General features: G+C 72.2%; 2 protein-coding genes across 2 annotated transcripts; both read right to left on the reverse strand.

Annotated features, from left to right (window-relative positions):
• Positions 1-63: 63 nt before the first annotated feature.
• Positions 64-13,375, reverse strand: TNS2 (tensin 2; the record flags this gene model as incomplete). Its single annotated transcript, XM_080360538.1, has 28 exons — positions 64-208; positions 307-336; positions 423-491; positions 761-929; positions 1,456-1,533; positions 1,766-1,843; positions 2,236-2,328; positions 2,576-2,704; positions 3,035-3,233; positions 3,608-3,802; positions 4,674-4,996; positions 5,757-5,873; positions 5,958-6,023; positions 6,393-6,522; positions 7,206-7,281; positions 7,356-7,416; positions 7,548-7,660; positions 8,232-8,315; positions 8,382-8,446; positions 8,899-9,021; positions 9,138-9,188; positions 9,878-10,049; positions 10,757-10,806; positions 10,901-10,942; positions 11,095-11,133; positions 11,751-11,788; positions 12,036-12,135; positions 12,941-13,375. The coding sequence occupies 28 exons, from the start codon at positions 13,373-13,375 to the stop codon at positions 64-66; spliced, it is 3,270 nt and encodes a 1,089-aa protein (XP_080216664.1).
• A 1,785-nt stretch (positions 13,376-15,160) lies between these two features.
• On the reverse strand, positions 15,161-25,091 carry EIF4B (eukaryotic translation initiation factor 4B). Its single transcript, XM_080360646.1, has 15 exons — positions 25,061-25,091; positions 21,526-21,663; positions 20,877-21,085; positions 19,158-19,274; positions 18,870-18,924; positions 18,362-18,505; positions 17,829-17,939; positions 17,387-17,566; positions 17,061-17,295; positions 16,714-16,832; positions 16,431-16,638; positions 16,209-16,273; positions 16,019-16,106; positions 15,432-15,504; positions 15,161-15,325 (listed from the first exon to the last, which is right to left on the reverse strand). The coding sequence occupies exons 1-15, from the start codon at positions 25,071-25,073 to the stop codon at positions 15,248-15,250; spliced, it is 1,833 nt and encodes a 610-aa protein (XP_080216772.1). The 5' UTR covers positions 25,074-25,091; the 3' UTR covers positions 15,161-15,247.
• Positions 25,092-26,071: the final 980 nt, after the last annotated feature.

Below are 26,071 nucleotides of genomic sequence, written 5' to 3' on the forward strand. Positions count from 1 at the left end.
GCCGGGGGGGTCACTCGCGGGGGGAGCCCAGGGGGGGTCACTCGCGGGGTCCCGAGGGGGGGGTCACTTGCGGTGGGTGCCCAGCAGGACCTTGGTGACGAAGGTGACGATGGCGCTGGCCGGCTGCTCGGGGTCCAGCTCCGCGAACAGGTGACACGCGTTGCCCCCCCCCGGCCCCCCCGCCACCTTGGCCACGAAGCCGAAGATCCTGGGGGGGGCACAGAGCTGGGGGGGGTCCCAGGGCTGTCCCCAACCCTGGGGGGGCAGCAGTGTCGTCCCCCCCGTGGTGTTGTCCCCATCACTTACTTAGAGGTGGTGCCATCGGGGTTCGTCCACCTGCGGGGGGGGCTCGTTAGCGAGGCACTAATTGATTAGCTGGGCCCCGCCCCAGCGTGTGCCCCGCCCCCCCCGCCCCCCCTCACCTGCGCTGCTGGGGGTCGGCGCTGCAGAAGGTGACGCTGCTGACCGGGTAGTGGCGGCGGAAGAACAGCCTGGGGCGGGGGGGGGGGGTCAGGGGGTGATTCGGGCCCCCCCAGGGGTGAGGGCGCCTGAGGGTCACACTGGGCTGGGGGGACACACTGGAGGGGGATTTGGGGCTCCCCCCGGGGGCCCAGGACGCTCTGGGGGTGGTTCGGGGGGGTGTGACCCCCAGGATGCTCGGGGGTGTTTCAGGTGGGGGGTGTTTGGGGGTGTTTGGGGCTGTTTCAGGGGGTGTTTGGGGCCGTTTGGGGCCGTTTGGGGTGGGGGCGCCGGGGGTCACCTGCGCTCGCTGTCCGTGAGGGTGATGCCCTGGGCCGACACCTTGAAGTGCACGGTGCAGGGGGGGGCGCGGGGCGGCCCCCCCAGGACGCTGCCCACGGCCTTGGCCACGGCCTGGGGCCCCGTCAGCGACTCCGTCTCCACCGAGCCCAGGAAGCGCACGCTGCAGGCTGCGCACCGCGCTGGCACCGCGGGGCCCCGCGGGACCCCACGGCAGGACCCCCCGCAACGGGACCCCCCGCAACGGGACCCCCCGCAACGGGACCCCATGCGAGCCCCCTACAACGGGACCCCCCGAAAGGGGAATCCCCCCCACCCCTGGGACCCCGAACTGCAGGTACAGACCCCCCTGTCCCCGTGCTCCCAGTGTCCCCAGTTCCAACATCCCCATCCCAGTGCTCCCAGTTCAGATTCCACATCCCAGTGCTCCCAGTTCTGATCCCCCTCCCAATGCGTCCAGTCCCAGTGCTCCCAGTGCCCCCAGTTCCACTGACGTCCCCGTCCCAGTGCCCCCAGTGCTCCCAGTGCCCCCAGTTCTGTCCCAGTGCCCCCAGTTCTGTCCCAGTGCCCCCAGTGCCCCCAGTTCTGTCCCAGTGCCCCCAGTTCTGTCCCAGTGCCCCCAGTGCCCCCAGTTCTGTCCCAGTGCCCCCAGTTCTGTCCCAGTGCCCCCCGTGCCCGGTCCCGTCCAGCACCCACCGGCTCCCTGGCGCAGCAGCTCGGCCGCCGTGCTCATGTTGGGGGGGCCGGGCCCCTCCAGAGTGTCCTCCAGCAGGTCTGGGGGGGACACAGGCTGGGGCCACCCCAGGACCCCCGGGACCCCCCGTGGTTTGGGAGGAGGGGGGATTTTGGGGCAGGGGGGGCTAAGGTCTGCACCCCATCTTGGGAGGGGAATGGGGGGGGAGTGGTTTGGGGGGGACACTGGGTTTTTTGAGGGGGGACACTGGGGTTTTGAGGGGGGTCACTGGGGTTTTGGGGAGTCACTGGGGTTTTGGGGGGGGTCACCCACCTTTGCTGGGGATGCGCAGGGCGCAGGGCAGCGAGATGGGGGTGATGGAGTGCTGCAGCACCAGCGCCGGCAGGCTGCCTGCGGGGGGGCGTCAGGGACCGCGGCCCCAGACCTCGCACCCCCGGCCCCCCCGGACCCCGCACCCCCCGGGCCCCCCAGACCCCGCACCCCCGGCCCCCCCGGACCCCGCACCCCCCGCACCCCCCGGGCCCCCCAGACCCTGCACCCCCGGCCCCCCGAGACCCCGCACCCCCTGGGCCCCCCAGACCCCGCACCCCCGGCCCCCCCGGACCCCGCACCCCCCGGGCCCCCCAGACCCCGCACCCCCGGCCCCCCCGGACCCCGCACCCCCCGGGTCCCCCAGACCCTGCACCCCCGGCCCCCCGAGACCCCGCACCCCCGGCCCCCCCAGAGCCCGCACCCCTGCCCCCCTAGACCCTGCACCCCCTGCCCCCCCGGGCCCCCCTCACCGAAATGGGGCTCGTCCGGACACCCCTTGATCTTCACCCCCCGGGGTCCCGTCTCGATCAGGAAATGTCGGACCAGCTGCTCCTGGGGGTCCCCTGGGGGGGGCGGGGGGGGGGGGGGGCAGGTCAGCACCCATGGGTGTCTGTCCCCCTCCCAACCCACCCTACACAGCCCCCCCAGCCCCGGACGCCTGGGTTCACACAGGGCTCTGCCCCGGGCGGGGTCAATGGGTGGGGGGGGGGTCTATGGGGTACTGGGGGGCCACAGGGTTTGGGAGGGGTCAATAGGTGGGGACGCTGCCGCTGGGGGGTCCCGAGGGTCCGCGGAGCGGGGGGTCCGTACCGTTGTGGGGGGGCCGGCAGCGCGGGGGGGGCGCGGCCACCTTGAGCGCCAGCCCGTAGGCGCCGGGGAAGCTGCTGCTGAGCCGGACCAGGAACGCGCCGGGGGGGCGGCCCTTGAGCAGGGACACGGCTGCGGGCCCCCCCGCGTCACCGCGGGGCGGGGGCACATCCCGCCCCCCAGGCCCCCCGCGTCACCGCGGGGCGGGGGCACATCCCGCCCCCCCAGACCCCCCGCGTCACCGCGGGGCGGGGGCACATCCCGCCCCCCCAGACCCCACGTGTCACCGCGGGGCGGGGGCACATCCTGCCCCCCCAGGCCCCCCGCGTCACCGCGGGGCAGGCATCCCCACGCCCCGCCCCCCGGCCCCCCCGTGTCACCGGTGCGGGGGTCCCCACGCCCCGCCCCCCCGTGTCACCGCGGTGCGGGGGGGTCCCCACGCCCCGCCCCCGCCCCCCGTACCTTGGTCCCGGGACAGCCCGGGTTTGTACCAGAACTTGGACGTGTCTTGCACGAAAGTGACGCCCGTGGGCGCGTCCGGCTCGGGGGGGCCCTGGCACGCGTGGGCGCCCCCCCCCGGGGAGCTGTGTGGTTGCGGGGGGGACGCGCGGTCTCGGGGACCCCCCGGGGCCGGGGGGTGGCGCTTCTCGGGCAGGGGGGGCTGCGGGGAGGGGGGGGCGCAGTAGGCGGCCGGGGGGGGGGAAGGCGGGGGTGGGGGAGCCCGGCACCTCCCCCGCTCTCCCCGTGGGCGCTGCTGGGGGGGGGCGGCTCGGCGGGGCCCCCCCGGAGGGTGCTGGGGGGGTCGGGGTCCCGGGGGGGCTGGTGCGGCGGGGGGGGCGCCGCAGGGGGGCCGCGCCAGGGCCCCCCCTCGCCCGGGCTCCTGCGCTCTGCGGGGGGAACAGGATGAGACCCCAGTGAGCCCCCCCGGCCCCCACAGCCCCCAATGCACCCCAATAGCCGCTTCACCCCCATAAACCCCCTACCCACCCCCCCCGGCCACGAGCCCCCCCAGCACCCCCATTACCCCCCAGGCACCTCTATGGGCACAGCCCCCCAGCCCCCCGCGTCCCCGTCCTCACCGGGGGGGTCGGGCTGCCCGGGGATCCCGTAGCCCTCGCGGGCCTCCAGCGCGGGGGGGTCGTAGCCCACGTTGCCGTAGGGGTCCCGGGGGGCCCCCGTCCCCCCCCCGGCCCGGCGCGGCCGCAGCGGGGCACGGGGGGGGCTCCAGCGCTTCGCCGGGGGCCGGGGGGCGAGGGGCCCCCCCCCAGCTCTCGCCCCCCCGCTCCAGGTGCACCCCGTAAATGGGGGGGGCGCCCTGGCAGTCCGGGCAGGGGCAGGGGGGGGGGCAGCTCCTCCAGCAGCAGGCAGCCCCCCCCCCGGCGCCCGTAGCCGCACGGGGGGAGCCCCTCGGAGAGCGAGCGCTGCACCCCCCGCTTCTCGCCCCCCCCGGGCCCCCCCAGGCCGCTCTCGGCCCCATAGCGGGGGTGGCAGGAGCAGGGGGGGGCCAGGCTGGCCCGGCGGCAAAGCGGGGGGGCCGGGGGGCCATAGAGAGCTGCGCTCCTATGGGATGTTGGGGTCCCGTGGGACATCAGAGACCCATAGGATGTTGGGGTCTCGTGGGACATTGGGGGTCCCATGGCATGTTGGGGACCCATAGGATGTTGGGGTCCCATGGGATATTTGGGAACCATAGGGTGCAGGGGTCCCATAGAATGTTGGGGACCCATGGGACATTGGGGACCCAAGGAATGTTGGGGACCCATAGGGTGTTGGGGACTCATGGGATGTTGGGGTTCCCTGGGGTATTGGGGTCCCATAAGGTGTCAGGGACGCATGGGATGTTGGGGACCCATAGGGTGCTGTGGTCCCATAGGATGTCGGGGTCCCGTGGGATACTGGGGTCCCATGGGACGCTGGGGACCCCTGGAATGTTGGAGTCCCATGGGACACCGGGGACCCCTGGAATGTTGGGGTCCCATGGGACACCGGGGACCCCTGGAATGTTGGGGTGCCATGGGACACTGGGGACCCCTGGAATGTTGGGGTGCCGTGGGACGCTGGAGACTCATAGGACGCTGTGGTCCCATGGGATGCTGGGGACCCGTGGGACGCCGGGGTCCCCTGGAATGTTGGGGTTCCGTGGGACGCCGGGGAGCCGTAGGGTGCCGTGCTCCCGCGGGACACGGGGGGGGCCGCAGGGGGCGCTGCTGGGGCGCTCGTCGTCCAGAATCGGGGTCTCCCTGTCCCCGGGGGGCCCCTCCCGCACCCCGAACCCCCCCAGCAGCCGCTCCAGCTCCTGCCGCTCGGCGGCCGTGGGGGGGGGCGGCCGGCGCGGGGGGGTTCCGGGGCCGCGGGGGGGGGTCGGGGGGTCGCTGTCCCAGCCGCTCCCGGCGCCGTCCAGCGGCCCCCCCGCCTGCGACACGTCTGCGGGGCAACGGGGCAGCGTGGGGGCCGGCCCGCGCCCCGGGACCCCCGGGGATCCACCCCCGCACACGGGGACCCCCGGGACCCCCAAACCCCGGGGATCCACCCCCCGCACCCGGGGACCCCCGGGACCCCCAAACCCCGGGGATCCACCCCCCCGCACCCGGGGACCCCCGAGACCCCCAAACCCCGGGGATCCACCCCTGCACCCGGGGACCCCCGGGACCCCCAACCCCCGGGGATCCACCCCCCGCACCCGGGGACCCTCGGGACCCCCAACCCCCAGGGATCCACCCCCCGCACCCGGGGACTCTCGACCCCCGGGAGCCCCCCAAATCCCCAGGGATCCCCCAACCCCCGGGGATCCACCCCCCGCACCCGGGGATCCCCCAACCCCCCGGGACCCCCAAGTCCCCGGGGATCCACCCCCCACCCCCTGGGCATCTCTGCTCTCCGAAATGGAGGGGGGACACCCGTGTGACCATGGCGGGGACCCTGGGGACTGGGGGGGCCTGGGAATGGGGGGACCTCGGTGCCCATAGCGGGGACATGGGGGACCCACGTGTCCACATGGGGAGACCCACATTGGGGGAGACCCTCAGTTTAGGGGGGACCCTGGGGATGGGGGGGACCCCGTGGATGGGGGGACCCCGTGGATCGGGGAGACCCGGGGGATGGGGGGGACTCTCGTGCCTGCGCGGGGACCCCGGGGGCGGGTGGCCCCGGTGCCGCGGGGCGCTGCCCCCCCGGCTGGCCGTACCCTCCCGGCTGTCCCGGTGCCGCAGGTCCAGCCCCTCGTACGAGTCCCAGCGCACCGCGGGGTCCCCCACGCTCAGGTCCACGGTCACGGCGGGGGGGCCGCGCGGGGCCTCCCACCCTGGGGGGGCAGGGCGTGGGTGCGCGGCGGGGGGCGGGGGGGGCCCGGGGGGGCCGGGGGGGCCGGGGCTCCCACCCCGCAAACCTTTGATCTTCTCGGGGCCGGAGGAGAAGATGAACTCGACGGTGCCGTCGAAGGGGAAGCGCTCGTCTGGGGACACGCGGGGCTGGGGGCACGGCACGGGACCCCGGCCCTGCGCCCCAACCCCCGGCCCTGCGCCCCAACCCCCGGCCCTGCGCCCTGCGCTCTGCTCCCTGCGCCCCAACCGCCAGTGCCTGCGCCCCCGTCCCTGCGCCCCCGGCCCTGCGCCCCAACCCCCGGCCCTGCGCCCCAACCCCCAGCCCTGCGCCCCCCAAATCCCCATTCCCTACCCCCTGAACCCCCACTCCCTGCGCCCCGAGCCCCCATGACCCCCGTACCCACAAGCGCGCACTCTCCTGGTCCTGCGGCATCCTGGGCGCCCCGTGCCCCACCAAGTCCCCCGCCCCCCCGGGACCCCCAAGCACCCCCCGGCCCCACCTGTGCAGGCGTCGTCCAGCTCGTCCTTGCGCAGGCGCAGCCGCGCCCCCTGCAGGGTGCACGTGTGGAACTGCGCGCGGAACACCGCGTGCCGCCCCGCGCCGCGCGCGCGCCGGTGGTAGCACTTCACCTGGGGGGAGGGGCACACGAGGCGCGTGCGCGGGCAGCACCCGCACCGCGCGTGGGCCCGCCCCCAGCGCCCCCGCACGCGGCCCCTGCACGTGCGCCCCTCGTGCACACGCCCCGCGTGCACACGCCCCTCGTGCACACGCCCCTCGTGCACACGCCCCCACTTGCACCATTTGCACACGCATTCCTTGCAGCCACAGCCCTTGCACACGCACCCTTTGCACACTCACCCCATGCACACTCACCCCGTGCAACACTTGCACACACGCGCCCCTTGCACTTCCACGCCTCGCACCATTTGCACACGCACTCGTTGCACACGCTCCGTACAACCCCTGCCTGCGGCTCCACACGCACAGCGCTGGCACCGTTCACACCCCCCCCCGCACCATTCACACCCCCCCTCGCACCATTCACACCCCACCCTTGCACCATTCACACCCCCCTTGCACCATTCACACCCCCCCTTGCACCATTCACACCCCGCCCTTGCACCATTCACACCCCACCCTTGCACCATTCACACCCCCCCTTGCACCATTCACACCACCCCCCCGCCCCCGCACCATTCACACCCCGCCCTTGCACCATTCACACCCCCCTTGCACCATTCACACCCCCCCTTGCACCATTCACACCCCCCCCCCCGCACCATTCACACCCCCGCCTCCCCCCCCCCCTCACCATCACGTCGCCCTTGAGCAGCAGCGCGGGCTCCAGGCTGACGCAGAGACTCTGGGGGTCGGGGCCGGAGATGCTGCTGGGGGGGGGGGGGTGTCAGGACCAGGGGGGGCCCCGGGACCCCCCCCGGCACAGGGACGGGGGGACACTCACTAGACCCCGGAGGTGTAGACGAGCTGCAGGGACTGGTAGATCTTCAGGAAGGGCTGGAAGCCTGAGAAAGGGGGGGGCAGATTTGGGGGGGTCAGATCTGGGGGTCACATCGAGGGGGTCAGATCTGGGGGTCACATCGGGGGGGTCACATCTGGGGGTCACATCTGGGGGTCACATCCGGCCCCCACTGACCGGTTCCCGGCTCGAGGCCGCGCAGCGCGGGCAGCAGCACGTGGTGCAGGAACACGGGGCTGCTGTTCATGCGGATGCTCCCCGAGAGCAGCCCCCCGAAACAGGCGATGTACCTGCGGGGGGGTCAGCGCGCCCACCGCCCCGCGCCCCCAACACCCCCCTGGGCCCCCCGAACACCCCCCTGAGCCCCCCGAACACCAAACACCCCCCTGGGCCCCCCCGAACCCCCCTGAACCCCCCAAACACCCCCCTGGGCCCCCCTGAGCCCCCCAAACCCCCCTGAACCCCAAGAACAGCCCCCGGACAGGTGATGTACCCGCACGGAGGGGGCAGCACCCACCCCCCAGCACCCCAACAGCTCCAGCACCCCAATAGCAGGCGGGGAGTTGGGGACCTGCCCCTATTGTCCAGCAGCCCCCCTGGACCCCCATGACCCCCAACCCCCCATAGCCCCCTATGCTCCCCACAGCCCCCCATGCTCCCCATGATCCCCCAAGCCCCCATAGCCCCCTGTGGTCCCTATGGCCCCCAGCCCCCCCTAGTCCCCCATAGCCCCTCGTGCCCCCCCACGGCCCCCCGTGTCCCCCACAGCCCCCCATGGCCCCCGACCCCCATAGCCCCCCGTGTCCCCCATAGCCCCCCATGCCCCCCAATTCCCCATAGCCCCCCGTGCCCCGGCCCCACCTGCGCTGGGACGGCTGCAGCGCCGCCGCCACCTTCTCCTCGCAGAATTTCCTCATCATCAGGGTCGCCAGGGCCTGGTCAGCGCTGGGGGGGGCGTCAGGGACCCCACACCCCCGGCACCCCCCGCCCCCCCCCGCCCCCGCCCCGTACCTGGCGGACACTCTGCTGTAGTGCATGTACGCCGCCACCACGACGCCCGTCTGCCCTTTGCTGCCCTGGGGGGGCGGCTGTCAGGGCCCCCCCGGCAACCTGCGGCGGCCTTAACCCCCAGTACCTCCCAGTGCCCCCCAGTACCCCCATGGCCCCCCAGTTCCCTATAGCCCCCCATGGCCCCCCAGTTCCCCATATAGCTCCCCACGCCCCCCCATAGTGCCCTGAGCCCCCTAGAGCCCCCCGTGGCCCCATATTCCCCCCATGACCCCCAAGTTCCCTCTATGCACCCTATGGCACCTCATAGGGCCCTGAGCCCTCCACAGCCCCCGGCCCCCTAAAGCCCCCCATAGCCCCCCCAATGGCCCCAGAGCCCCCCATGCCCCCCATGAACCCCACAGCTCCCCAGCCCCCCATAGCCTCCCGTGCTCCCCATGGCTCCCAACCCCCCACAGCCCCCCGTGCCCCCCCATAGCCCCCCATGTCCCCAGCCCCCCCGTGCCCCCCGTGCCCCCACCTTGCAGTGCAGCACGGCCACGTGCTGGGGGTGGGCGCGCAGCCAGGCCTCCAGCGCCTTGCAGATGGAGCACAGCTTGTCCAGGGGGGGGGCGTGCAGGTCCGGCCACCCGAAGTCCTGCACCTGGGGGGGCACCGTCAGCGCCACGGCCCCCCCGGACCCCCGGGACCCCAACCGCCCCGGGACCCCCAACCGCCCCGGGACCCCCAGCCCCCCCGGGACCCCCACCCGCCCCTCACCTTGGGGTTCAGGCAGGAGATGTCCCGGCGCTTCTCAGAGAGGTTGAACAGCTGGGGGGGGGTGAGGGGTCGGGGGGGCTGAGTGACACACGAACCTGTCACTTGTCCCCACCGACCCCACTGTCCCGTCCCCACCATGTCCCCATGGACCCTGATGTCCCATCCCCATCCTCCCGTGGGGACCCCGCTGTCCTGTCCCCATGGACCAGCATCCTGTCCCCGTGGACCAGCATCCTGTCCCCGTGCTGCCACCGCAGGCCGCAGCATCCTCACCCCATTCTGCCCCCTCGGGCTCCGCCTCCCCCTGCCCTGGTGTCCCCGGTATCCCCACGGTGTCCCCGCTGTCCCTGGTATCCCCATAGTGTCCCCGGTATCCCCACGGTGTCCCCATGGTGTCCCCGGTATCCCCACGGTGTCCCCGCTGTCCCTGGTATCCCCACAGTGTCCCCGGTATCCCCACGGTATCCCCACGGTATCCCCACTGTCCCTGGTATCCCCATAGTGTCCCCAGTATTCCCCTGGTGTCCCCGCTGTCCCCATGGTGTCCCTGGTATCCCCCCATTGTCCCGCTGTCCCCCATGTCCCCCCTGTCCCGCTGTCCCCCATCCCGCTGTCCCCGTGTCACCGTCTCGCTGTCCCTGTGTCCCCGTGTCCCCGTGTCCCCTGTGTCCCCATGTCCCGTGTCCCCCGTCCTGCTGTCCCCCGTGTCCCCGTGTCCCCCGTGTCCCCATGTCCCGCACCATGTATCGGTCGCGGTGGCGGCTGCCCAGCAGCGCGGCCACGTCGCGCAGGTGCGCGCGGTAGCGCGGCTCGTCCAGCGCGGCCGGGAAGCGCAGGCTCAGGATCCGCTCGGTCACGTACGTCAGGTCGCACTCGAACCGCCGCTCCAGCACCTGCTCCAGGCTGCAGCTCCTGCGGGGCCGCGGGCTCACCCGGGACCGCCCCCGGGACAGCGACACCCCCACCCGGGACAGGCCCCCCGGGACAGCCCACCCGGGACCGCCCACCCGGGACCGACCCCCCGGGACAGCGTCACCCCCACCCGGGACAGACCCCCCGGGACCGCCCCCGGGACAGCGACACCCCCACCCGCGACAGACCCCCCGGGACAGCCCACCCGGGACCGCCCACCCGGGACCGACCCCCCGGGACAGCGTCACCCCCACCCGGGACCGACCCCCCGAGACAGCGTCACCCCCACCCGGGACAGACCCCCCGGGACCGCCCCCCCCCGAGACAGCGTCAGCCCCCGAGACAGCGCCCCCGACCCGGGACAGCGCCCCCCCCCCCGGGACCGACCCCCGGGACAGCGTCACCCCCACCCGGGACAGACCCCCCGGGACAGCGACACCCCCACCCGGGACAGACCCCCCGGGACAGATCCCCCCCCGAGACAGCGTCACCTCCACCCCAAACCCCCTGATCCCCCCCCATGGCATCCCATGACCCCCAGGCTCGCCCCCCCACCACAGCACCCCAAAACCCCGATATCCCCCCCCAAGACCCCCCCCATGACCCTCTTGTTCCCCCATAGCCCCCCCAACCCCTTAATTCCCCCCCAACCCCCCTGTCCCCCCCAGCACCCCCAATTTCCCCCCCAAGCGCCCCCCCCCCCGTACCTGGGCAGCGTGTTCCGCTGCCGGGGGCTGCTGAGGGACTTGGTGGAGCCCTGGGGGGGACAGCGGGTCACGGGGGTCACGGGGGTCACGGGGGTCACGGGGGTCACGGGGGTCCCGGGGGGTCCCGGGGTCCCGGCCACTGACCAGGTGCTCGCTGCGGCGCGCGGGGGGGGCCGTGTTCCTCCTCTGGGGGGGCAGAGCGGGCTGTGGGCGGGGGGGCGGGCGCGCGGCCCTGCCTCAGTTTCCCCGTTCCCGCCCGCAGCCGGGGGGGGCACACACGGGGGGGGGGGCACACACGGGGGGGGGGCACATAGCGGGGGGGCTCCCCCAGCACTTACCAGCTCGGGGGGGGGCAGCGCGTGGCACGGGGACGTCACCTGTGCGGAGGGGGGGGGTCACCGCGCGGCCGGGGAGGGGCCCCGGCGCCCCCCCGCGTTGCTCCTGCGCCGGTTCCCGGCCGGACGGAGGCGCCGATTGAGGCGGCGGGGGGGGCGGGGGCCGCGGTCACCGGGCGCCTCAGCGCTCCTGCCTCAGTTTCCCCGAAGCAGACGCGCCCCCCCCCCCCCCCCATCCCCGCCCCCCCCGGGGGAAACTGAGACACGGGCTGGGGACGAACTGGGGGAACCCAGGCGTCCGGGCCCGCCTGTGCGGGGGGGCAGGAGCGCGGACACTGGCCCCTTGTGCCCCCCCGTGTCCGTCCGTCCGTCCCGCGGTCTGTCCAGCTGCGGCCCGGGCCGCCGGCCAAGCCCGGCGTTGCACAACGGGGGGGCCCTGGGGGGGCCTGGGGGGGGACGCGGGCGATGTGACCCCCCCAACCCGGAGATCTGCTGGGGGGGCACGGGGTGCGTGTGACCCACCCGACCCCGGGACCAGGAGGGGACAGTGAGGGGGGGACGGTGGAGGGGGGGACGGTGGAGGGGGGGACGGTGGAGGGGGGGACGGTGGAGGGGGGACAGTGTCACCGCAGGACACCGACCGCCCCCCGCCCCCCTACCTTGGTCTCGCATTTCTTGTGGCTGGTGACCTTGCACACTGCGGGGGGGGCGCAAAACGGACATCAGGACCCCCCAGGATGAACCGGTCCAGGCCACCAGCACCCCCAGTGCCCCCAGCATCCCCCCCGCACTCCCTTCCCAGTGGCCTCCCAGCGCCCCCCCGCCAGCATCCCCCCCAGTGCCCCCTTCCCAGCATCCCCGCCCCGTGGGGCTGTGGGTCCCAGGGGGTCCCGGGGGGGTTCGGGGGGGTCCCGGGGGGGTCCCGGGGGGTTCGGGGGGGTCACCTCTGCAGACGAGGCCCTGGGGACCGAGGGGCTCCCGGCAGGCGGCACAGGCGCCCCCCCGCCGGAACGTCTTCTCCCGGAAGCTGTGGGGTGCGGGGGGCTGCGGGGACACGGCGCTGGGGCGGGCAGGGGCCGGGACCCCGCGTGCCCCCACCCCGCGCGGGGGCGCAGGGACACACGGACACATGTGTCACCCCATGGGTGCACGGACACACGGACACACACGTCACCCGTTTGCGCAGGGACACACGGACACAGATCACCCCACGCACGCAGGGACACACGGACACGCTGTCCCTGCCCCACACGGCCCCTCCGCGCCCCACGGAGGGACAGTGAGGCACAGCCGCCCCACGAGAGGGGCAGAGCCGTGGGAACCGGCAGCGTGTGCCGCGTGTCCCAGGTCCCCGTGTCACCCCCGTGCCCCCCCGCGTGTCCTGGCCCCCGGCCGGGGACACCGTGTCCCGCAGGAAGCGGGGCCGGGACCAGCCCAGGAAACGGGGCCCCGGGGGGGCGGGAGCTGCTCGACCCCCCTGGGACAGCCCCGCCAGTTCCCACGGGCGAGGGGGGGGGTGGGAGAGGGGGGAGAGCGGGAAAAGGGGGGGGACAGCGTGGGAAAAGAGGGAGAGTGGGGAAAACAGGGGGGGCGTGGGAAAAGAGGAGGGGGGGGCGTGGGAGAGTGGGGGAGACAGCGGAGGGGGCGTGGGAAAGCGGCTGGGGGGGCTGCGGCATCGCGACCCCCCAACCCCAACCCCTCGTTGTGAGCCCGCAACAACGCGCGTCACGCGTGAGGAGGGGGACACCTGTGGGCGGGGTCCCGCCGCAACGCCCCCCCCGCCCCTGCCCCCGCCCGGGGGTCCCCACCCCACGCGGGACCCCCACGGGTGACCACCCCCCCGCTCTACCGTGTCGGTGCGATCGCGGCGACCGAGCGCCCGCAGCAGCGTCCCCACCGCGCCCGGGGGCTTCATGGCGGGCTCCGGGGGGACCCGGGCTCCGGGGGGCTCCGGGGGGGCTCCGGGGGGATCTGGGGGGCCCGGGGGGGTCCGGAGGGGCTCGGGGGGTCCGGGAGCGGCTGCGGGACCGACGGGCGGCCCGAGGATGGGCCGGACCCGCCCCGGCTTCCGCGCACACAAGAGCCGCTTCCCGTGCCCGGAGAGCCGGGGGGGACACGGGGGGGACCCGGGGGGACACACGGGGGGGACCCGGGCGGGACAGCGACACCGGGGCAGCCGCCCGACGCCGGGCCCACTCGTGACACGGGCGGCGCCGCTGCCTCCGTGTCCCCCGGGGAACCCCCAAAAGTAGCGCCCCCCCAGACCCCCGTCTCGTACCTTCATGGCGCCGGGACCCCCCGGCGCCGCCGGTCCCGCTGTTCGCGGCCGGAGCGGCGGAGCCGCTGCCCCCGGTGCCGCCTCCTCTTCCTCCTCCTCCCCCCGCCTCCCGGCCCGTTAACCCCTGCGGGGCCGCGGGGCCGCCGGGACATGGGGGGGACGGGGGGGCTACAGGGACCGTGTGGGTGCAGGGAAGGGAACTGGGGTGCAGGGAGGGGGTTTGGGGTGCAAGGGCGCAGTTTGGGGTCGGGGACAGAAATCGGGGTGCGGGGAGGGGGTTGGGGGCGCAGGGAGGGGTCGGGGTGCAGAAGCGGCCCCGCGGGGGGTCCGGCCCCGCCGCCGCTCTCGGGGTCCCCCGGGGTGTCCCCGTCCCGGCCGGGAGGGGGACGGCGGCCGCGGCTCTTCCTGGTTCCGGCAGCTCGGCCCCCCCGGCCCGACCCCCCAGCACACCCCGAAACGCCCTTAGCGGGGTTCATCCCCCGGCAAGGGCTGAACCAGCCGCCCCCCGCACCCACCTCCGCGGCCCCCCCGGAACGAGGGACCCCGGGAACGCACCTTCGCGGCTCCGGGGGGGCCCGGGCAGCAGCGCCGGGCGCAGCCCCGGCCGCCCCCCTGGCCCACGCACCGCCCCACCCCCGGCCCACGCGCGGCCCCCCGGCCCACGCGCGTCCCGTTCCGCCCGCTCCGCGTTCCGTGTCTTTTTTTTTCCCAAAGATCTTGGGAACGGCCACAAAAAAAACACCCACTGAACCGCCCCCCCGCGCCGGGAGCGGCACCGCCCCGCGGGGGGGCCACGGGGGGGCACGGGGGGACGGGCTGGGACAGGGGGCAGCGCCGGACACCCCGAGATCTGGGGCCCCCGAGGGGGGTGCAGGGGACACCCGGCTGGGGCTCCAGCCCGCGGGGACCCCCCAGAGACCCCTGGAGGCGGGGGGGGGGGGGAAGAGAAAAAAAGGGGGAAAAAATGGGGAGGGGGAAATAAGGGGGGGGGGCAAAAGGATTTGGGCATTAAAAGGTGTTTTAGATTCTTTTATTGGAGGAAACAACAGCAGAAATGAGGGGGGGGCGCAGGGTGAGGCCGCGGCCGGGCCCCCCCGCGCACCAAGGAGTTCATAGATTATTTTGTACACATTTTTACAGGTTTCTCTGGGGGGAGCCAGCCCCGGGGGGGGCACTGTCCCCCATGTCCCCCGTGTCCCCCATGTCCCCCGTGTCCCCCCCCGTCCCCCGTGTCCCCTTCACCTCCAGCCAGCTAAAACGAGCCCAGCCTCACCGGGAGGTGCTGGGGGGCAGAGCAGGTGTCCCCCCCTTTCCTCCCCAGATAAAAGGGAAAAGGGGGGGTTTAGGGCCCCCCCCGTGCGAGCGTCACCGTGCCGGAGCCGCCCCGGCGAGCCGGTGACGGCGAAATTCGGCTAAAAGAGGAAAATCTGGGAGCATTTGGTGGGGGGCACAACTGCGGGTCATTCCCGCTCTGGGGTCTGGAAAGGGGGAGGGGGGGTGAGGGGGGGACCCGTGAGCGGGGAAGCGGGGGGGCTGGGGGGCGGTACCTTCCAGGGCCGGACTGGGGGGGGGGCCCAGGGCCCACATCTGAGACCCCGGCAGAGCCCCCAAAATGCAGCCCCCCGGCCGCAGCCCCACCTCGGGGGGGGCGTTCACTGAGGGGCAAGTTCCCCAATTCCTCCCCGTTCGGGGGCGGGGGGGAGCTCCTCGCCCCCCCCGGCCCGGGGTCCCCCCGGAACGCGCCGCTTTCCTCACGTGGGGCACTTTGTTTCATGTTAAGAAGCGACACGGTCCGGGGGGGGGTCACGTTTATTTCCGTCTCGTCTCCACAGAGCATTTGGTGGGTCTGAATTCCGTCCTCGGGCGGGCGCGGGGGGGTCACTCGGCGCACTCCTCGTCGTCACCGTCGTCCTCGCCGTCCACCGAGAGCGCAGCGTATTTGCTGGCGTGGCTGAACTGCGGGGGGGACACGCGTGACCCCAACCCCACCGCAAGCCAAACGAAACAACCAACGCGAGAAGAGCCCCCCCAGGAGCCCGGGGGTCACCCCACAGCCACTCACGGAGGGGGGGGCCTCCTCCAGTTTCTTTGGCTCAGGCGCAGGTCGCGAGTCGTGATCCTTCCTGCTCTCCTTCCTGCAACGACAGACACCGGCTGGCTCCAGGTCCCAGCGGCTCCAGGTCCCAGCCGGCTCCAGGTCCCAGCCGGCTCCAGTTGCCATTGGCCGGTACCAGACTGGGGAGACGTGGCCTCGAGGGCAAACCAGCGCTCAGGAGGTCAGTGGGGTTTAAGCACAGCCTGGGGTTTAATCCCGACTGTGCAGCGCAGGTTAAAGCGGAGCCCAGCTCTGCTGAACTGGCGGGGCACCCCGAATGCGGGCTGGGAGCATGGGGACCCACTGAGCTGAGGGGGCACCCCGAATGCGGGCTGGGAGCGCAGGGACCCGCTGAGCTGGGGGGCACCCCGAATGCGGGCTGGGAGCGCAGGGACCCGCTGAGCTGGGGGGCACCCCGAATGCGGGCTGGGAGCGCAGGGACCCGCTGAGCTGGGGGGGCACCCCGAATGCGGGCTGGGAGCGCAGGGACCCGCTGAGCTGGGGGGCACCCCGAATGCGGGCTGGGAGCGCAGGGACCCCCCGGCATCACCCACCGATCGGAATCCCCGGGGCCGCGGTTGGAGCTGCCGCTTCGGGCCTTGGAGCCGCCGTCCCGTCCCCCATCCGGCTTGTTCTCATCTCCTGCGGCAGGAAAAGGGGTGAGGGGTCCGCGAGCCCCCCGAGCACAACCCCCCCCTACCAGGGCTGTTTTTTGGGGGCTGTCTGCGCAGATTTGGGTCTCACCTCTCCTGTGGGCGCCCTTCGGGGGGGTCCCGTCTTCCAAGGAGGGGCTCGGCGCTGTCTGGTTGCTGTGGGGAAATGGTGATGAGCAGCAGAACGGCGGGGGGAGGACAAACAGGCCGGTGGAGGAGCGGGAGCCGTTTGCTGCTGGGGGGCTGGACGGACCCGGGGGGGCACAGCGTGGGGGGAGAAGTTGGGGACTCGTTTTCTGCCCCCGGCACAAACCTGGTGGGCGAGTGCTGCTCCGAGTCCGAGCTCTGGGAGCGGGCGGGGGGGTTGCTGCTGCGCTTCACCCAGGCGTTCTCCTTGGGGGGGGGCGCGGGCATCACCTTCAGCGGCTGCTTCTCCTCCTTGGCCTTGGGGGCCGCGGCGTCGTCCTCCTTGGCCAGCGGCTCGTTCTCCAGGGACTTCTCGCTCTCCCGCCTCCGCGTGGCTGCGGGGGACGCGGGAGCTGCAGCGGCGCGCGGGGAGCGGCCCAGCGCGGGGGCGCCCGGCGCGCTGCACTCACTCCTGCCCGTGGGGCCGGTTCCCGCGGCGGCGCCGGGGGGGCCCGAGGTGCCGGTCTGCGAGGACTCGCTCCCCGTCCGCGACCGCTCCTGGTTCTCCTCGCTGCGCCAGCTGGGGTGCCTGTGCCGGGGGAAGGGGCGAGCGCGTTATTTGGGGGGTTGAAGATGAGCGGGGGGTTCAGAGCACCCGAGAAGTGTCACCGGCACCGCTGCCAAGAGGAAGGGCCAAGGGGGGAGAGAAGGACGCGGCAGGATGGACGCTGTGCCCTCAAACCGTCCCCAAGGGAGCCCAGCACCACCAGGACGCCCCCAGTGGGGGTTCACGCCAGAGGCCCCCACCCCAACCCACCTCTCTCGGGGCCGTCTTTCTATCCTCTTATCGTCCTCCAGCTGCCGCTGCAGCTTCTCCTGCTCCTTCTGCAGCCGCTCCTCCACCTCGCGCTCCCGCGCCGCCGTGTCCACCGGTTTGGCGCCCCCGAAGATGGAGGCGGCGCGGCTGGACTGGGCGGCGGGGGCCACCGTGGCCTCCTCCTCCTTGGGAGCGCTCCGGGGCTTCAGGTTCAGCTTCGGCCTCTGCGTGGGACCTGCCACGGAGCGAGAGCCGCCGAGCGAGCGCACGTCACGCCGAGCCGCGCGCAGCGGCGCCGGGGGCGGCCGGGACCCCCCGAGCCCCACCTCTGTCCTCGCGGCGGAAATCGTCGCGGCCGTAGTCGTCCCGGGAGTTCCAGCGATCCATGCGGTCGTCCCTCCGGTCGTAGCGGTCGTCGTAGCGGTCGCCGCAGCCCCGGTAGTCGTCGTCCCGGCGGTAGCCGCTGCCGAACGCCCTCCTGCCGCTGCCTATCCTGGAGTCGTAGCCTGCGGGAGGAGAAGCCCTTCCCAGTTAACCCAGCGAGTCCAGGCCACCCAACGCCTCCTGCAGGCGTCTTTACAACAACGGCCTCACACTCAAAGCCAGGCCGAGCTGGGCGCTGCTGGGGACGAGAGCAAGGCCAGGGACTCGAGTCGCCAGGGGAGGAAGAGCAAGAGCTCATCCTGCGCAGCCCCTGCCCCGTCAGGAGGGACCGGGCGGCGCCGGGCAGCCCGAGTCACCGTGCCGCGGTGGCCCCGGGACACCCACCTCGGTCGTAGTCCCTGCTGCGGTCATCGTAGCGGTCCCTGCCCCCGAAGCCGCGGTCCATGTCCCTCCGCGGCCCGTCGCGATACCGATCATCGTAGCGGTCCCGATACCCTGCGGAGGACAAGGGGTGAGAAACCCGGCGCCCGCTGCACTGACCTCCTGCCGCTCGTTGCTGCGAGAGTCATTAACCCCTTAACAAAGCGGGAAAAGGCAGCTGGGAGGCGGCGCCCTGACAGTAGTGGAGCCGGGCAGCGAGCTCTGCCAGCGCCCAAGCACCGAGCAGAAGAAACCGCGCTCGGGCACCACGGTAACGCAGATTTTCAGGGGAAGCCACAGAAAAGTGGCTGTTTGGACACAAAGATGCAGATTTGGCTTTGGGCTACAGACACAGAGGAAGCGGCCACCAAGTCTGGCAGGAGATGCGTGTGCCGGGGAGGAGCGAAGCCGCGGCCCGAGTCCGTGTCCCCGTTCAGGTCCCCGCAGCCGCCGCTTCGGGACGGCAACGGAGGAACCGCGTGCCCTCGCCAACTCACTGTCCCCGAAGCTGTCGTCGCCCCTGCGGGGCGGGTAGTCGTCGAAGCTGTCGCTGGCGGCGGGACGGGCCCTCCAGTCGCTCTCGAACCTCTCCGAGTCGCGGAAGCGATCGCGGTCTCTGCCAAAGCAGCGATCGTCCCGATCTGCCGGGGAGGGAGGAGCTGCAGCTCACCGAGAGGAGCGGCCGCGGGAGCACGGCCTGGCCTCCCCGGCGCCGCGTGCTATCAGCGGAACCGCCGACGCGCTGCAGAGCCCTTCCCGAGGCAATTAGCGCGATAGGGACAGGCCGCGGCGTGGGAGGAACCCTTAGATAAGTGCCGGCGGGCAAAACATCCCGGCCGGGGCCTCCGGCAGCGCCGCGGGCGCCGAGCATGGCCTGCCCGCAGCAGCGCTCACACGTGGCGCCTGGGGCGGTGCCGACAGCGGTCTGTCCCCTCCTAGCGGGGCCGGTCACCGACCCGGCGCAGGACGCGGTGACCGGGAGAGCCGAGCCGAAGGGATACAAACCTTTATCCTGAGCTTGATCGGCAACATCCACTCGTATCCTCCTGTTCCCCAGAGACTGGAAAAAGAGGGAGAAATGAGCCCCACGGCCTGAGGACGTGTGGGGGGCGAGAGGAGCCGCTTTGGGGACAATTCCCGAGCGCAGAGCGGGCGGCTGGTACAACATGGGCTGACGGCCTTAAAACGCCCTTTCTGCCCTGCTGAAGGTCTCTCGAGCCGGGCCAGCCGCCGCCCCGCAGGAAAACGCCTCCGACGCGGCCGGTGAGGCGCCTGCTCTGCGCGGGGACTCACCTCTTCATTGAGGCTCAGCGCCTGGAACAAGGAGTCGATGTCTTCGAACTCGGCGTAACCAAACCCTTTCAACCTCTCGGGGTTGGTGGGCTCCCGCGGCAACCGCACGGCGCTGATCTGCGGGGAAGAGGGACGCGCGTGATGATCCGCGCTCCGCGACGGGCCGGGATGGAGCCACCAAACCCGCACACCCCATCGCCATCGGGGACCCAGTTCATCCGCTCGCGGATGAGGTTCAACCCTCCTGTCAAACACACGACACCAGAAGTGCCACCGACGCGCGCCTGGAGGATTTGGTGTCATCGGGGGTTCCCAGCTGCAGGTCCCAGCAGCTGCCGCGGGGACGGGAGCGAAGGGCCGGGAGGCGCTGCTGCTCCGCGCCCGCAGACCCTGACCCCGCAGCCGTGGGCTCCTCGCGCCGGCTCCTCCGCATCCCACCCGCTCCGGAGCTCATCCAAGCTCCCGAGGAACAAACCCTGTCAAAAATCAGCTTTAGATCTGTCCCACCAAGTCTTTTTGTGGTCAACGCGAGTCTGGGGGCAGGGACAGCTTGCTGGTTTTGCCACGTCGTATGTCACGTGCGATACGTCGCACTCGAAGCCCTCCGTGTCCCTTCAGGCCCTCTGAGATGTCCCCGCCGCGCCTGCGCCTTCGACACATCCCCCCCGCCCCTGCGCGTCCCGAGGTTCAGCGGCTCCAGCTCATTCCCCGCTGGGAGCCCCGAAAACCCGCAGCTCGCCATGTGCCGGCACAACCCGCCCTCAGACGAGCCGCGCGCCAGGAGCCGCCGCTCGAACCAGCGCCGGTGGGGCCGGGAAGGGAGGAGCGAGCGGTGCGGAGCAAAACCTGCCCAGCGAGGGCCACCCCGCTTCGCTTCTCGCTCTCCTGCCGGGACGCGGCCGAAGCCGCAGCCGCCGGGCTCCCTCCTGCTCCGCGGAGCTGCGCCCACGCTGCAGGGGGAGCGGGTGCTGCCTCAGCAGGCGGGAAAGGCCACACAAACCAGCTGGGAAGGAAAACAGGGGCAGCGGCGCGGGAACTATCCGCTGCGTCAGCACGGTGTGCCGGGCTCCAGCAGCACGGACCAGCCAGACCCCCGGGATGGAAACGGCCGTTCCCATCGCTGCGCGCTGTCCCGGCCTCGTCCTCCCCGAACGAGCCCAGGCATCCAAAATTCTCAAAGCTGGGAAAACGGAGCATCGCCACGGCAGCGCGGGCGCCCGGTCCCGAGCGCGCTCCCGCGGGAAGCCCCGCGGAGGACCAGCCTCCGGGCCAGCTCGGGCCCGTCAGCCCTGTCAGCAGCGGCTGCGGCGCTTCCTGAGGTTACACTGGAGAAAGGGCAGAAAATCCCAGACAGGCAGAGGAGGGGAAAAGGTGAGACCAGCAAGGCGAGAGAGAAACAGAATCGTTCTGGGTGGAAAAGCCCCTCAAGATCATCGAGTCCAACCGCCCACCCAACGCTGGCACTAAAACGTCCCTGAGAACCTCGTCTGTCCAGCCCCCCGGGGATGGCGGCTCCAGCTCTGCCCTGGGCAGCCTGTTCAATGCCCCACAGCCCTTTGGGGAAGAAACTGTTCCCCACATCCAACCTCAACCTCCTTCCCCAGCTCCATCCCCAACTCTGAACTGGCTCCAGCTCCTCGTGCAGGAGCCGCCTCACGGAGCGGGAACGGGGACCCGCAGCCCGGAGCCCCCCAGCCCACGGCCCCGAGCGCCACTCACGTTGAGCCCCCTGAAGAAGTCCTTGATGGACTCCTCGGTCACGTCGTAGGGCAGGTTTCCCAGGAAGGCGGTGTAGGGCGGCGACTTCGGGAGGCGGCTCCTGTCGATGTTGGGCTCGCGCGCGGCGCGCGGGGCCGTGGGCAGCAGGGAGCGGTCGATCGGGGGGGCCCGGTACACGTCGTCGTCGTTACTGTGCCAAGTGGTGGAGACTGAAACGGGAACCGGGGTGAACAATCGGCACCGGCAGCCACCACGGAGACGCCGCGGGAGGCCGGAGAGCACCGCTGCGGCCCATCTCACCCGCCACCTTTTAATAACGCGTTAAAAGCCTTTCCAGGATTAATTCCTGCTTGAATCGCAGCCCATCTCATGGAAAAATACCGCGGCTCGGTATGGATGTTTGCAGAGGGAGAATTCACGGCGATGGCCGGTGAAGTCCTGGGCTCTGGTGAACCCGCCCCCCTCCCCTTTCTCTGCTCTGGTTACACCAACAAAAAGCCCTTTTATCCCATTTCTGTTCCCCGGGCGGGTGAGAACCTCCCTCCCCTGGCCAGACCGCGAGTCTCGCTCCTAACGAGAACCGCCGTTTGCTCTCCGAGCTTAATGACTCCCCGAAAACCAAAACTGAGCAACGTCTGGGAGTCGGTACCGTCTCCTTCCAGGTCGTCTGTCTCGTCGGCCCAGCTGACGGGCTTGGGGATGTAGGTCGGGCCCCCGCCGCCGCCACCGTCCTCTGCCAGGAAGTCCGTCAGGGTCAGGGTCTTGCCCTTCTTGTTCTTCTTCTTTGCTGGAGGGGAAACAGAGGACGGGGTGAGCGATGCCCAAAACCACCCAGGTTGGAGGGCGCGGAAGGAGGAGCCGCCTGGGCCAGCGGACGTGACTCCGGCCACCCATCCCAGTTTATTTTCCACTTCCAAAGGGATTAACAGCCTCGAATCCATCGCGGCTGAGAATCAAAGCTTCCACCACTCGCATTTCACGGTTTTGGGGTCAGCCGGACCCACAAAGCCCCGGGGGCTGGTTATTCTAGGGGGAGGAGGTGGGAGAGACGCCACCACACGTGCACGGAGGACGAGACGTGGCGAGCGCGGCACAGGGTCCCGCAGCCGCCGGGATCCCCCGCAGCCCCATCCGACCGGCCTCACCAGCACCTTCATAAACCCCAAGATCCCTCCAGCTCGGGGAGCGTGGGGACTTTTGGGCTCCGTCGCAGCTCCAGCGTGTGTACTTGTCACGGCTGCAGCCCGTCCCGCGGCGCAGGGACGCGCGGTGTCTGTGGGCAGGCAGGTTACGGTGCAGTTTGCAGAATCCTGTATCGGTTTCTCCTTCCCTTGCAGAGGGAATTGCTGCCACCCTGCGGCGTGACGGCAGAGCAGGAGCCGGTGCTGCTCACCCGCAGAGCAGCTCCTCTGCCTGCAAACACCGCGCGTTCGCCCGCAAAACCAGCACCTTCACCTGCAAGAACCGCACCCTCACCCCCAAAACCGCGGCGGGCAGAGCCCCGGGGGCAGAGCCCCGGAGCCGGGAGCCCCTGGGCAGCGCTTCAGCTCTTCTCGCCACAGAACGGGCAGGAGCGGCTGCTGCGAGACGCTCCAGCAAACGCGCCAGTGCTTTTGGAAACGCGCTCTTATCTGCGCTGGGATGGAACGACAGACGTGGGCTGGATCACCGCGGCCCAGGCTGCCGGCCAGGGGGGTGGCCGTGAACCAGGAAAGGCTGCGGCAGCCCTAATGACAACAAGAACCGACGCGGGAGTTTCGCAGGCTGCTCGTTTGCGGGCGCTAATTAGCCACGGCTCGCCTGGCAGGGCGCGGGGCTGAGGGACTGCTCACCGCACGGCTTCACACGCTTTTATTGCACCGAAACCCCGGCACCAGCGCCAGTGGCCAGCAGGGAAACGGGAGCGCGCGCACGGACCGAGCGCCGGGCACGGCGCCGGGACCCCGTCCCAGCACAAACCCGCTCCGGGGGCGCTGCTCGCCCGCCTTAGGCGGAGCGCGGGTTCCAAGGCAGCGGAACCGCACCCCGCGAAGATGGAGCTCCCAGCACCGCCTGTCCTGACACCGTCATCACATTGTCACTCCCAACGTCCCTCGGGGCTCCGGCAGGGTCAGAGAAGAGCTGAGCCCCAAAATGACCCTTAACCCCGAGGTTCTGGTAAACCATGGCGGCTGAGCCACACGAGCTGCTCCATCGTCACCGCTGACCCTGGGGGACACTTTCCAGCCCCCAGCGCCGCGTTGGTGGCCGTATCGGGGGGTGACACGGCACAGGTGCTGCCCAGGGGCCTCGTCACCCCCGGCTGCACACACCTCTGGGCCCCCCCCATTTTGCCGCTGGTTGTCAGAGCACGCGGCTCTACCGCAGGCGAAGGCCGGCGGCTGTGAACCCCGCCAGCCCTTTGGAACAACTCAGCGCTCCGTCTGCCAGGGGGAAACTCATGGAAAAATGACGTCAGTGCCGGATAAAACGCCGGGAGAGCTGCGACCGCCTGGCAGAGGCGAAGGAGAGAGGCTGCGCCGGCGGCGAGCGCCGCTCCCAAGGAAGGGAGGCCGGGGCTGTTTTACTCTCCCCACCGTGGCAAAAACCCTTTCCAAATGACCCGGGTCAGCTCGCGGGCGGCCCCAGAACCCACAGCCCGGGTTGGCTCCGGCCACGTCGAACCGTCGCCGGGTCCCGCGCAGGAGGCGCCAGCGCGGAGCAGCTTGTGCGGCAGGATGATGGTGTCGCTGCACCTGCCGAGGCCCCACCTGGGCAGGTTTGACCCCGCCAAGGGCAGCTGAGCCCCCGGGACAGGCTGAGGTCCCGTTCTGTCACCGAATGGCACATGTGGAACCTTGCAGAAGGTTGTGCGGCCACGATCGGCCCCAAGAACCTCCCCTGGGGCTCTGAGCCCCGCACACCCGGGGGAACAGGGGCAGCAGCGATGCCCACCCTGCCCTGCGGAGAAGGGCGAAGGCGTGTGGCATCAAACCGTCTGTTTGGAAGCATGAAGGAGCCGTGTCGGTGTCACCGCGGGTTCAGGAGCCCAAGCACAGCGCTCGCCGCCCGGCAGCGCGTCCTTGCCCGCCACGAGGCCCATTTCAGCGTTCTGCCCTGTTTCAAAGCCTCCTGAGCGTGCCGCAGCCCCGGCAGGTGGTGCCCTTGGCGGTGCCCGTGGCGGTGCCCCGGCAGGTGGTGCCCGTGCCGCAGCCCCGGCAGGTGGTGCCCTTGGCGGTGCCCGTGCCGCAGCTCCGGCAGGCGGTGCCCATGGCGGTGCCCGTGGCGGTGCTGGGTTCTGGGCAGCCGGGAGCACGGCAGCTCCGAAAACCCCAGAGACGTGGGGCAGCAAAAGGAATCATTTCTGCACCTCCCCCCCACCGGGCTCCAAATGGCGCCCGCGGCTGGAGGAGAGCGGCTCAGAGCCCGAGCCGACACCTCGGGGCCAGGGGAGGGCGCTGGGTGCCGGATTTACCAATGGGGGCTATCTGGGGAGAAGCAAGCCTGGGAAACAGGCTGAGCGCGGGCCGGGGGAGGGAAGAGCCGCCCCTGCTGCCGGCACCGAGCACCATGTTGGGGGGAACCGGGGCGGGAGCAGCGGGCGGGGGACAAAGCCACGGCGGTGGGGGGCGCGCACGGTGCGTCCGCCGGTTCCCGGGGAAGAAACGACCTGTTTCCGGCCCGCCGCCGGCCGCAAGGAGAGCCAAGGGTACGCGGCGGGGCAGGCGGAGCGGCGCCGGCGGGGCTGCGGTGCCCGGGCCGTCCCCGGCGCGCCCCCCGGTACCGGCCGCCCGACCGCGTGCGCGCCGCGCACCCACGTGGGTGCCGCCCCGCTCCCCCCGCCCCGCCCGCGCCTGCGCACTGCCGCGCCCGAGCCTCCATCTGCGCCCGCCCGCTCCCCCCGGAACGTCAATCACCGCCGGCGGCGCGCGCCCCCCCACCAAAGGGAGGCGGGGAAGAAGGGGGGGGGCGGGAGGCGGCGGCCGCGCGCGCTGGCCCTGAGGGGACGGGGTGGAAGTGTTGGGGGGGGAGGCCGGTTCTCCGGTCCCGCCGCCCGCTCCCCGTCCCGCCGCTGCCGCCGCTGCCGCCCGCCCCCGCAGCCCCCCGGGGAGCGGAAGGCCCCGGCGCGGTCCGGGGGGGCCCCATCGGCGCCGGCCGCGCCCCGCGGAGGCCGCCGGGCACCGCCGCCGCCGCGCAGCGCTCACCTGAGGCCGCCATGTTGGGAAGAGGCAGAGAAGGCAAAGGACCCGGATGGCGCCGTCACGTGACTATGAGCGGCCCGCCCCTTTCCAGAGGGGCGGGGCCGGCTGGGGGAGCAGCTGATTCTGCGCTTGGCGGCGCCGCCCGCGCCGCGATTGGGTGTGCGGGGCGGCGTGCGGAGCACCGGCACCCCCCGCGGAGCACCGGCACCCCCTGCAAAGAACCGGCACCCCCTGCAAAACACCGGCACCCCCTGCAAAGAACCGGCACCCCCTGCAAAAAACCGGCACCCCCCTGCGAAACACCGGCACCCCCTGCAAAGCACCGGCACCCCGTGCAAAAAACCGGCACCCCCTGCGAAACAGCGGCACCCCCTGCAAAAAACACCGGCACCCCCTGCAAAACACCGGCACCCCCTGCAAAAAACCGGCACCCCGTGCAAAACACCGGCACCTCCCGCAAAACACCGGCACCCCCTGCAAAGCACCGGCACTCCGTGCAAAAAACCGGCACCCCCTGCGAAACACCGGCACCCCCTGCAAAGCACCGGCACCCCCTGCAAAACACCGGCACCCCGTGCAAAAAACACCGGCACCCCCTGCGAAACAGCGGCACCCCCTGGCTGCACCCCGGCCTTGCAGGCTGAGCCGCGGGGCGCAGCGCCGCCCCCCCGCCCCCCCGCCCCGTCCCCCGTGTCCCCCCGGCAGCGGCGGCTCCGCCACGGGGAGGCGGCCGGAGCCCGGGAACGACCCCGCGGCTGTCTGTCTGTCCTGTCCGGCTGCCTGTCCATCCGCCGCAGCCCCCGCCTTGCATCCGCCCCACCTACCAGCTCCCCATCCATATGTCTGTCTGTCCATCCATCCATCCGTCCATCCATCCTTCCGTCCATCCTTCCATCCATCCACCCCTCCGTCCCTTCATTTGTCCATATGTCTGTCCACCCATCCATCCATCCAGCATCAAACCACCCACCTGTCCACCTGTCTGTCCCTCTGTCTATCCCTCTGTCCACCCCC

The sequence above is a fragment of the Nesoenas mayeri genome (genome assembly GCF_963082525.1).
Source record: "Nesoenas mayeri genome assembly, chromosome: 28".
Classification (NCBI taxonomy): domain Eukaryota; kingdom Metazoa; phylum Chordata; class Aves; order Columbiformes; family Columbidae; genus Nesoenas; species Nesoenas mayeri.

Coding starts and splice junctions, on each gene's coding strand:
- EIF4B (XM_080360646.1), bottom strand. Junction 21,086..21,525: donor AGACGACCTGGAAGGAGACG/GTACCGACTCCC, acceptor TTCCCGTTTCAG/TCTCCACCACTTGGCACAGT. Junction 16,639..16,713: donor AACCGGCCCCACGGGCAGGA/GTGAGTGCAGCG, acceptor CGTCCCCCGCAG/CCACGCGGAGGCGGGAGAGC.